The following is a 12275-nucleotide window of genomic DNA, read 5'->3' as shown; positions in this document are numbered from 1 at the left end:
AAAAAAATTGGGGCGCTGCCCAGTGGGCCTGCTAGGCCACGGGCGTGCAATTACAGGCCCTAAAGGCCCAGCAGGCTCACAGTGCAGCGCGCAGAAGTTAGGCCCAGAAGCCTGTTATATAGAGGAGTTCAAAGAGGCTCCCGCGGCTGGGTTTACAAACCAGTGCGGCTGCCCTTCGCCCGGCGAGGTGGGACTAAACTTTGTGCACCGTGGGGTGGCAGCGCAAGGCTTTTAGTACCGATTGGTGGCTCCAACCGGTACTAAAGGTCGGGCCTTTAGTACCGGTTGGTGGCTCCAACCAGTACTAAAGGCCTTCGTTTCCCGCCGCTTGGCCTGGCGAAAATAGGCCTTTAGTACCAGTTGGAGCCATCAACCGGTACTAAAGGCCCATCCTATATATATAGCACTTACGAAAATTTCAGTTTCATCCCCCACTTCGGCTCCAACCGCGCCGCTCGATCCCGTCGTGTCGCCGCCCGTCGTCCGTCATCATCGTCGCTGTCCCCCGCCGCCGTCCGTCGTCGTCGTCGTCGTCTCGCGCCGCTGCCCCGAACGCCGCCGCCGTCTGTCGTCGTCGCCGCGGCGCCGCCCGTACGTCTCTCTCCTCGCAAGTGCTTATATTTTCTGTTATATTTTCACACACATACACACACATATACATTTTTTATTTATTTTTTCTGTTATCTGTTTTTTAGAAAAGTTAATTAGATGATCGAATGTTAGATTAATGTCAATTGTTAGAGATGAATATAGCTAGATATTAATTAGGTATATAAGATTTGAACTAGTTGAATAATTAATATAACTAATTTATTTTTAGTAAGAAAATAATCGAACTAGTTTATTTTTAGTAAGAAAATTTAGGTATCTGAGATTTGATGATCTAATTAAAATATTATTTGTTAATGAGTTTTTTCTGTTTATTTAATTTTGTTATATTTTTAGTTTATATAAATGTTAGATTAGTGTCGAATGTTAGATGAATTAGATAGAAAAGTTAAATATATATTAATGTCAATTGTTACAGATGAATATAGTTAGATATATTAATGTCAAATGTTAGATGAATATATATTTGAATTAGCTAGATATTAATTAATGTTAGATAGTAATAAGTGTTTAATGTTTCACCTATATGAATATAGGAAATGTCATCTGACGACGAAAAAGATTCCATTATGTGCGAACACTGTGAAGACCAGCACGGCCTGTGCGACAAAAATTTCCTTGTTGATGATAGGCGCTTCAGCATCAAGCTGGATGAGACATTCGAAGTGGATACAGTAAGTCACAACGGCAATTATTTTTTGAATGCAAAACTTATAATTTTAAATTATAATTTTAAAGCATGACTTATGCTTCATTTGCTTCAACTTATAATTTTAAATTTTCACTATTCTACTAGTGCATCCCTTGCCATGCAGGATTTTTTTGTCTTGGATAAGATAGATTTTAGTGCTATAGATGATATGGATAAAAATAGAGTTTACTTGAAGACCGAGCATGGGTATACTTTCAACGTCAAATTATACAATGGAGACACATACACCCTTTTTGAATGCAAAACTTGGCAAGCACTATGCAAGGCTTATGCATTTGAGCTTGATATGATTATCACATTTGATATTCGTCCGGAAGATGATATTGAAGGTAATAGAGACATCTGGGTCGCTGTGCAAACGCCTCCAGTTCTACCATTATGTGAGTTTTTCTCAACCATGCATGCATATGTTTATGTCTTTGATATTGTTTATTCAAAAATAGTTGACAACTAATTTGTATTGTCAGCTTATTTCGGTTCAAGCAAACATGTCCGGCGCTTGGTAGACAGGACCTACTACTGCCCCGGGGCTGAACTAAACTGCAAGGAGATAAGTCATTATGTTTCATGGCTTGAGGATCTTCATACTGTCAAGACAAATTTACTTCCCGCACTTAGAAATGTTAGTACTCAAAACATGCGACCAATAGTGATCGTATTGAACTACGGTCACATCTATAATGGAAAGATGGTAAGATTTTTACTATTTGTCCTTAGTGCATCTTTTGCATACATTATTTTTGAAGCTAAAGTTTCATCGCTAAGTATATTAATTACTATACGATGTCCTTCAACAGGTACTCCCGATGACAGTTGTGCCTCAGTGGATCGAGACTAAAGGTCACATGTCAATGGTTAGCTTACGACCAAGATATCCTACATGGCACACGAGTGCATTCAGGATTTCTGAAAGCGATGATTGCTTAATAGTGAAAGATTGGAGCAAAATTGTTAACGATCCCAGAGAAGTACTAGGGGGCAGCAATGAGAAGCGCAGGCCACGCATAGGTGACAGGTTCATCTGCATGCTCCAGTATGATGAATCAGGAGAACTATACATGTTCTATGCTATTTTACCTAAGAGAGAGCAACATGAGTGATTTAGCTAGTTAATGCTCTTAGTACTTGTCCTCTCATGTCGTCCTTCGTCCTGAACTTAATCTAAGAGTGATTTGCTTTTGTGGTGTTATATGAACGCGCTTATAATATCATGACCATGTTCAACTCGATGATATCTTTGCTTCTGGTACAAGTGAATGTTTCTGCTTTAAGCTAGTGTTAGTGCATGCATGTGGATCCTAGATAGCTAGCTAGCTAAGTGATCAAATATATGCCATATCCATATTACTTGATCACTTTAATTAGGTGATCAAGTATATAATATGGATATGGCATATACTTGATCACTTAGCTAACTAGCCATAGGATAGATCCACATGCATCCAGTCGAAACTAATCTGCGGTACTTTCACCTAATGATTTAACAACCCATTATAACGTAAAACAATCCTAAATTAAATTGAAAACACAAATTTAAAGGAAAAATAAAAAATAAAACCAAAACCCGCAAACATTTAGTACCGGTTGGTGTTACTAACCGGTACTAATGATCTACCGCACCCGTGCCCTGGCTCGTGCCACGTGGTCGCTCTTTAGCGCCGGTTCGTGCTGAACCGGTACTAAAGGGGGGGGGGCTTTTAGTCCCCACCCTTTAGTGCCGGTTATGGAACCGGCACTAAAGGCCTCTACGAACCGGGACTACAGCCCGGTTCTGCACTAGTGTGCCAAACGCAGCCTAAAAGTAAGGCCATGTTTTCAATATATTATTAACTACTACTTGTTCAATATTTTTTCCATGATTAACTTTTGCAAGATGCAACAAATACTCCATCAAAAATAGTTTCAATTCTAAATAGACTTTTTTAAATAACTCTGAATTTGTTCCTAACAGGTCACCCAATTGGACAATCTCAATTTGGCCCTAATTTTGCTGTCAGAACTAAATGAGAATCAAAATATTATAGTCTGTAAACTTGGTTTTGGTTGTTTGCGACGATGATGACCATGCAGGAAAGTAGCAGCAGCAGCGGAAGCAACGGCGAGCATCTGTAGCGGCGAGGCACAATAGCAGCTGGGCAGCAGTGGCAAGGGCGGCTTCGGCTCAGGGGAGGAAGGGCAACGGTGCAACGACCGGAGGCGAGGCCTACCGGCGACAAGGACGACGAAGCAGCGGTCAACGAAAGGGAGACGGAGCAGCACGGGGGAGCAGCGTAATGCGAGGATGTAATGTGGTGGCTGGGGGGCGCAGCGCCCGTGGTCGTTTGCCGCATCAATGTGGGAGGTCAGGCCTGAGGATCTCGTCCCGTGCCTTGGAGCTGCTTGCATGGCCTGCCTGGGGATGCAGGAGCGGGACGATGACCACTGGTAGAAAAAGGGCCTATAGTCCCGGTTCATAAGGGCCTTTAGTCCCGGTTCCTGAACCGGGACTAAAGTGTCGGTACTAATGCCCCGACCCTTTAGTCCCGGTTCAATCCAGAACCAGGACTAAAGGGCGCGGCCACGTGGAGCTCCACCTTTAGCCAACCGGGACTAAAGGAAATTTTATGATTTTTTTAAATTTTTTCTGAAAAAAAAATTTTGAATTTTTTTTGATTTTCAAATTTCTGAATTATTTTAACCTCTAGTCTGTAATCACCACCCCTCATCACTTCTCAATTTATCCTCTAATCACACCTCATCATTCCAAATCAGCTAACTTCCCAAACGGTCATCCATCCTCCCACTCCCCCAGCCTAAGCACGCTTAACTTCCGGGTTCTATTCTCCCTCGTTCCAAGTCTGCACTTGTTGTTTCCCTAACAATACTAAGATGTTAATCCTATTAACCTTCAGGAATTTTGCTTGAGCATGAAGTGACATATTTCATAGTTTTTATTTTGAAACTATTGTTTTAAAAAACAATAATTATTTAGTAACACTAATATTTCTTGAATAATTAGTTTGACCATTGTTTGACCACAGTTTGACCAGATTTGACCAAAATTGAAATAACTGAAATAATTATTTAGTAACACTAATATTCTAGAATAATTAGTTTGACCATTGTTTGACCACAGTTTGCCCACTGTTTGAATTTTTTTCGATTTTTTTCACTCTAGATCTTAAAAGCCCCGTAACAACTAACTCCGCCTATGTTGTCTCAACATAGCCGGTCCCAAGCCTGGGTAAAGGAGGAGGGTTGTGATAGGCTTGGCGAGCCAACATAAAAACTCAGCCACCCTTATGGAGATGAAACCCAAAAGATTTTCGTTGGGGCGTAACCCTCTCAGCGACGCGCCACATCGGAACCCGGGTGTGGTGGAAAATGGGCAATGGCCGGGCTGTCACCCCCCAGGTGGCGCGCCGTATCTTGATCCGGATACGGTGGCAAGTGAGCGAGGATCGGGTCGTCGCATCCTTAGTGGCGCGCTACATCGGCGCCCGGATGTAGTGGAAAATGAGCAAGGGTCTTCGCATTTGACTCGACGAGTGCGAAGGGTAAGGAAGCTAGCCGAGCCTAGGAGGATTCGCTTAGGTAGCTGGAACGTAGGGTCTCTGACAGGGAAGCTTCGGGAGCTAGTTGATGCAGCGGTGAGGAGAGGTGTTGATATCCTTTGCGTCCAAGAAACCAAATGGAGAGGACAGAAGGCGAAGGAGGTGGAGGATACCGGCTTCAAGCTATGGTACACGGGGACGGCTGCAAACAGAAATGGCGTAGGCATCTTGATCAACAAGAGCCTCAAGTATGGAGTGGTAGACGTCAAGAGACGTGGGGACCGGATTATCCTAGTCAAGCTGGTAGTTGAGGACTTGGTTCTCAATGTTATCAGCGCGTATGCCCCGCAAGTAGGCCACAATGAGAACACCAAGAGGGAGTTCTGGGAAGGCCTGGAAGACATGGTTAGGAGTGTACCGATTGGTGAGAAGCTCTTCATAGGAGGAGACCTCAATGGCCACGTGGGTACATCTAACACAGGTTTTGAAGGGGCGCATGGGGGCTTTGGCTATGGCATCAGGAATCAAGAAGGAGAAGATGTCTTAAGCTTTGCTCTAGCCTACAACATGATTGTAGCCAACACCCTCTTTAGAAAGAGAGAATCACATCTGGTGACTTTTAGTAGTGGCCAACACTCTAGCCAAATTGATTTCATCCTCTCGAGAAGGGAACATAGGCGTGCGTGCCTAGACTGTAAGGTGATACCTGGAGAGAGTGTTGTACCCCAGCATAAGCTGGTGGTTGCTGACTTCCGCTTTCGGATTCGTGTCTAGCGGGATAAGCGGGCTAAAGTCGCTAGAACGAAGTGGTGGAAGCTCAAGGGGGAGGTAGCTCAGGCGTTCAAGGAGAGGGTCATTAAGGAGGGCCCTTGGGAGGAAGGAGGGGATGCGGACAATGTGTGGATGAAGATGGCGACTTGCATTCGTAAGGTGGCCTCAGAGGAGTTTGGAGTGTCCAGGGGAAGGAGAAGCGAAGATAAGGATACCTGGTGGTGGAATGATGATGTCCAGAAGGCGATTAAAGAGAAGAAAGATTGCTTTAGACGCCTATACCTGGATAGGAGTGCACACAACATAGAGAAGTACAAGATGGCGAAGAAGGCCGCAAAGCGAGCTGTTGGTGAAGCAAGGGGTCGGGCGTATGAGGACCTCTACCAACGGTTAGGCACGAAGGAAGGCGAAAGGGACATCTATAAGATGGCCAAGATCCGAGAGAGGAAGACGAGGGATATTGGCCAAGTCAAATGCATCAAGGACGGAGCAGGCCAACTCTTGGTGAAGGACGAGGAGATTAAGCATAGATGGCGGGAGTACTTCGACAAGCTGTTCAATGGGGAGAATGAAAGCTCTACCATTGAACTGGACGACTCTTTTGATGAGACCAGCATGCGTTTTGTGCGTCGAATCCAGGAGTCTGAGGTCAAGGAGGCTTTAAAAAGGATGAAGGAAGGCAAGGCGATGGGCCCGGATTGTATCCCCATTGAGGTGTGGAAAGGTCTCGGGGACATAGCGATAGTATGGCTAACCAGGCTTTTCAATCTCATTTTTCGGGCAAACAAGATGCCAGAAGAATGGAGACGGAGTATATTAGTACCAATCTTCAAGAACAAGGGGGATGTTCAGAGTTGTACTAATTACCGTGGAATTAAGCTGATGAGCCATACAATGAAGCTATGGGAGAGAGTCATTGAGCACCGCTTAAGAAGAATGACAAGCGTGACCAAAAACCAGTTTGGTTTCATGCCTGGGAGGTCGAACATGGAAGCCATTTTCTTGGTACGACAGCTTATGGAGAGATATAGGGAGCAAAAGAAGGACTTGCATATGGTGTTCATTGACTTGGAGAAGGCCTATGATAAGATACCGCGGAATGTCATGTGGTGGGCCTTGGAGAAACACAAAGTCCCAGCAAAGTACATTACCCTCATCAAGGACATGTACGATAATGTTGTGACAAGTGTTCGAACAAGTGATGTCGACACTGATGACTTCCCGATTAAGATAGGACTGCATCAGGGGTCAGCTTTGAGCCCTTATCTTTTTGCATTGGTGATGGATGAGGTCACAAGGGATATACAAGGAGATATCCCATGGTGTATGCTCTTTGCGGATGATGTGGTGCTAGTTGACGATAGTCGGGCGGGGGTAAATAGGAAGTTAGAGTTATGGAGACAAACCTTGGAATCGAAAGGGTTTAGGCTTAGTAGGACTAAAACCGAGTACATGATGTGCGGTTTCAGTACTACTAGGTGTGAGGAGGAGGAGGTTAGCCTTGATGGTCAGGTGGTACCTCGGAAGGACACATTTCGGTATTTGGGGTCAATGCTGCAGGAGGATGGGGGTATTGATGAAGATGTGAACCATCGGATCAAAGCCGGATGGATGAAGTGGCGCCAAGCTTCTGGCATTCTCTGTGACAAGAGAGTGCCACAAAAGCTAAAAGGCAAGTTCTACAGGACGGCGGTTCGACCCGCAATGTTGTATGGCGCTGAGTGTTGGCCGACTAAAAGGTGACATGTTCAACATTTAGGTGTGGCGGAGATGCGTATGTTGAGATGGATGTGTGGCCACACGAGGAAGGATCGAGTCCGGAATGATGATATACGAGATAGAGTTGGGGTAGCACCAATTGAAGAGAAGCTTGTCCAACATCGTCTGAGATGGTTTGGGCATATCCAGCGCAGGCCTCCAGAAGCTCCAGTGCATAGCGGATGGCTAAAGCGTGCGGAGAATGTCAAGAGAGGGCGGGGTAGACCGAATTTGACATGGGAGGAGTCCGTTAAGAGAGACCTGAAGGATTGGGGTATCACCGAAGAGCTAGCTATGGACAGGGGTGCATGGAAGCTTGCTATCCATGTGCCAGAGCCATGAGTTGGTTGCGAGATCTTATGGGTTTCACCTCTAGCCTACCCCAACTTGCTTGGGACTAAAGGCTTTGTTGTTGTTGTTGTTGTTGTTGTTGTTGTTGTTGTTGTTGGTTTTTGAGGATTTTGAAAATGTTTAACGGGGTTCCCCCCGTTAAATTCGGATGTGACTTTTTGAGTAGATGATTTTTCATATACAAAACTTTTTCATCCGAGTTAGTATGCAAAAGTTATGCCCATTTTTACAAATTTCAGAGAGATTTTGCAAATAAAGTCAAAATTCACATTTGCAAATTTTCCCAACAACTAGACCACATATCACATGAGAAACTTTTTTTTTGACATTTCCATCATTTTCTTTTATTTTTTTTAAGACTGAAAAGGCGATCCAGGGGAGGGGGGGTAGAGTTTGAAAATGGGACCTTTAGTACCGGTTCGTGGCACGAACCGGGACTAAAGGTCTCAACCCCATTAGTCCCGGTTCGTGCCTCAAACCGGGACTAAAGGTCTAATCTTTAGTCCCGGTTTGAGGCATGATCCGGGACTAAAGGTCATCGCACCCTTTAGTCCCGGTTCATGTCTTAAACCGGGACTAAAGGGCCCGAGTGAACCGGGACTAATGCCTTAGCCGCACGAACCGGGACCAATGCTCACATTAGTCCCGGTTCTAGACTGAACCGGGACTAATGGGATGACCCGGCCTGAACCAAAGCCCTGTTTTCTACTAGTGGACCGCGTCACCTGCAGAAGGAAGGGGAAGCAGGCTGACGGACCTCGACGTCGGGAGGAAGATTGCGTGGCGGTCGCTTCGCCAGGTGGAGGACCATGGCAGCGACCTTGAGTGTGTGGGAGTGTGGAATGGGGTCGCGATAGTGGGGAAAAGAAGTAGCACGATGGATCATTGTCGATCAGGGAAATCGTGCTCGCTGTGTGATGTAAATCGAATGGCAACCGAACCGTTACTAACATATAAACATTACTAACATATAAACATGTAAATCAGGGAAACGATTTGGGTTGCCATATAAACATTTCTTAAAAAAACCATAGTAAAATCACATTACTAACAGAGATGCACATACACTCTCACCCACGCTCCTTTCTATGACTTGGACACTAATGAACTGGTTCGACCATAAAAAAATCTAAGGCCTTGTTTGGTTCATAAGTCCTATGACTTTTTTAGTCCCAACTTATAAGTCCCAAGTCCTTAAAAAGTCCCTACCTGTTTGGTTCCTGGGACTTATAAGTCCCTATAAGACCATATTACAACTATAAGTCCCTATAAGACTCTCCTTGAGAGTCTTATTTCATAAGTCCCAAATGCCTACTTTAAGTCCCTATAAGTCCCTCCTGTTTGGTTTAGATGAAACTTATAGGGACTTTTTTAGTTCCCTAAACCAATAAGTCTCTGGAAACAAACACCCTCTAAGCATCGCCATTTTGGTCTTTCGGATAGGAGAAGAAAGAGGAAAAGGAGATCTGTGTTGTTTCTGCAGAAGTACGAGGAGGACCTGAGGTCAGCTATTGGGACCAATGACAGTCATGGCGTTTCCAAGAAGGCGGGAGTGGATGGAGGAGCCCGCCTTGAGGGACCAACACTCCAAGGAGACAAGTGGTCTGCGCCGAACCGTGGAACGGCCAAAATCAATTCTGATGCTGCTTTCAAAGCTGTATCTGGAGAGAGCGCAGCCGGCGTGATTGCTAGGGATCATAGAGGACTGGTATTTCTTTCAGTCTGCAAAAAGCTACCGGTCTGTAGCAGTGTAGAAGAGGCAGAAGCTAGAGCTACCCTGGTCGGCCTCATGACAATGAGCAAATATTATAATGGGGAGGTGGTGCTCGAGATGGACAATCAAAACGTCATTGCTGAATTGAACTCAAAGCTTCCGCCCCGCTCGGACCGCTATGGACTCATCATGGACATAAAAGTTGTGATGAAGAGATTTGCCGCTTGCAGAATCCAGTATGTGAATAGGAAGTGTAATGAGTTGGCGCACGGTTTGGCGGCTCTAACCAGGAGTACAGGCGACTAACTGGTGATTGCAGATGTCCCGCAGAGTCTTCGATCCCTGATGTTGGCCGAATTAAGGCTAGCCATAGTGGGAGTAACTTAGCTAGTAATATAACGCATCCCAAGACAAATATGCTTATGTGGCAAAGAGTTAATGAGGAGAAAGATGTTTGTGGTAACATATTATGTTAATGTAACATAATGCACCCCAATGCAAAATGAGTCTACAACCTAATAAATGAAAGCTTGCATGATATTAAACTTATGTTACTACCCACTATGAAGATAGTAACATAGACTAGTAACATATGCATGTTACTACTATAAGTTACTTCCCACTATGACTAGCCTAAGTGCTCCTTCTGAGTAGTCTGCACTACTCTGATCTCAAAAAAAAAAAGAGAGGAAAAGGAGTACACGCCCTCCCATTGCACGTCTGTACCGTTGGATCCACACCAGAGGTAATATCCTGACCGTCCGCTGAGCCTACGGCCAGCACACACTCACTCGAGCGGTCGAGCCCACCGGAAACCACACCGGAGAACCACCCCACGAAAAAATCTCCCAAGAAGACCAAACCGAACTCAGCAACCTCCACCATGTCCATGTCCATGTCCATGGCGACCACCGCCCTCCTCCGGCTCGCGCCGCTGCCGCCGCACCACCGGCTCCTCGCCCCGAGCTCCAAGAAACCCTCCCTCCTCCTCGCGCCCCTCGGCAGCGGCCGCCGCGCCGTGCGGCTCGCGAGGGCCGCCGGCGACGGGCTCGCGGACCAGACCGTCTACAACGGCGTGTACGGGCCCTGGTCCGTGGACGACGCGGACGTGCGCGAGGTGCTGCTGTACCGGGCCGGGCTAGTCACGGCCGCCGCGTCCTTCCTGGTGGCCGCCTCGGGGGCGTTCCTGCCCGAGGGGAACGCGGTCGGCGACGCCGTCCGGCAGGGCGCCGACCTCTTCTACGCCGCCGGGGCCGGGGGGCTCGGGCTGTCGCTCGTGCTGATCCACATCTACGTCACCCCCATCAAGCGCTTCCTCCAGGCGCTCTGGGCGGTCGGCGTGCTCGGCTCCGTCGGCACCTACGCCCTCGCCGCGCGGCCGCTCGACGAGGGGCTCGTCCGGTACGTTCTCGACCACCCCGGGGCGATGTGGTTCGTCGGCCCGACCTTCGCCGCGCTGACCGGCCTCGTCTTCAAGGAAGGTACTTCTGCAATTACTGTCTCTGCTTATGACTGAACTCTTGGAACTGATTGGTTCATCTTAGAATCCTTGTACTGATTGTGTGAGCTGATTTCATTAGTGGCAGATATCTTTTAGTATTGTTCACTGGATGCATTCTGATTGATTAGTCCATTGAATGAAATCCTTTCAATGAATGATTGAACAGTTCAATTTGTGAAATGTGTCTGACAAAAAATGTACTCTCACAGGTCTCTGCTATGGAAAATTGGAAGCTGGTATCTTGACGTTTGTTATCCCCATCCTTCTTCTTGGACACCTGGTAAACTATATAACTGAGATTTAGCACCTCATCAGCTCAATCAGACCGGACTGGATGCAATGATTCACCTGTATTTTCTTACACTTGTTATCTGAACATCTATGCAGTCTGGTTTGATGGATGATGGGGTAAAATTGAGCCTCTTAGGGGTGTGGATGGCGCTCTTCACCGTGTTCGCTGCAAGGAAATTCCAGCAGCCCATTAAGGTAGTAATAATCTACTAGTTGCCTTCTAGTGACAAATACTTACCATCAGTTGGCGCTCTCTGCCGAATTTTACATACAATTCTGTTCTGTTCCTGACAATGAAGGACGACATTGGCGACAAGTCAGTCTTCATCTTCAACGCCCTCCCCGAAGAGGAAAAGAAAGCTCTGCTGCAGAGGCTTGAGGCGCCAACTGGGCAGAAGTTTGAGTAGCAGGTATCGTCTGTCCATCAATCAGGATCCACTTCCAACTGAGCAGAAGCTGGAATAGATGTAGCTAGCACAATGCGGATAGCTAGTCGTGACTGTAACCGTTGTATATGTTAGTTCGGGGTTAATTCGAAAAAGAATAAAGACATGCTAGGGCATGTGCCAGTATACATAGATGAAAATCTTGTAACTGTGATGTCGCTGCAAAATCTGTTACTGGATGTGGAATTGTAGATGGCCACAATTCCCTTGGGGCCAGAAAGCTGAGAACAAACCCCTTAAGCTGAAACGATTGACCTACATATCATCTAGAGTTGCTACGCCGTGAGTTTGCATATGTTTAGCAATAGGTAAAAACACGGGCTGCGTATGTTAGTTTGGTTTGGATGGTTGTGCATTTTGAAAGATATGAAGCGTTCCTACTCCATCGAGGGAGCCGCGTGGTAGTTTATATTGATGCGTGGCCGAAGCCTGGCTTGACGTACAAGGTTATGACAGAAAGAGTTTGGATAGAATACAAGAGAAGGAAGGAGGTTGAGATTACAACTCTATATTCTAACATCCTCCCTTAATCTCAACTAACCTAAGTTAAGATTACTCTTGAATTCTTTAAATGGTCTTGCTGGTAGTG

At 46.1% G+C, this 12275-nt stretch overlaps 1 protein-coding gene across 1 annotated transcript; it reads left to right on the top strand.

Moving 5' to 3' along the window:
* The first annotated feature begins 10288 nt into the window (after positions 1–10288).
* On the top strand, positions 10289–11946 carry LOC119287396. Its single transcript, XM_037566933.1, has 4 exons — positions 10289–10929; positions 11159–11229; positions 11337–11435; positions 11540–11946. Exons 1-4 carry the CDS (start codon positions 10332–10334, stop codon positions 11645–11647), a joined length of 876 nt encoding a protein of 291 aa, XP_037422830.1. The 5' UTR covers positions 10289–10331; the 3' UTR covers positions 11648–11946.
* The last annotated feature ends 329 nt before the right edge of the window (positions 11947–12275 follow it).

The sequence above is a fragment of the Triticum dicoccoides genome, chromosome 4A (genome assembly GCF_002162155.2).
Source record: "Triticum dicoccoides isolate Atlit2015 ecotype Zavitan chromosome 4A, WEW_v2.0, whole genome shotgun sequence".
In the NCBI taxonomy this organism is placed as follows: Eukaryota; Viridiplantae; Streptophyta; class Magnoliopsida; order Poales; family Poaceae; genus Triticum; species Triticum dicoccoides.
This window is presented reverse-complemented; position numbering and strand designations above follow the sequence as displayed.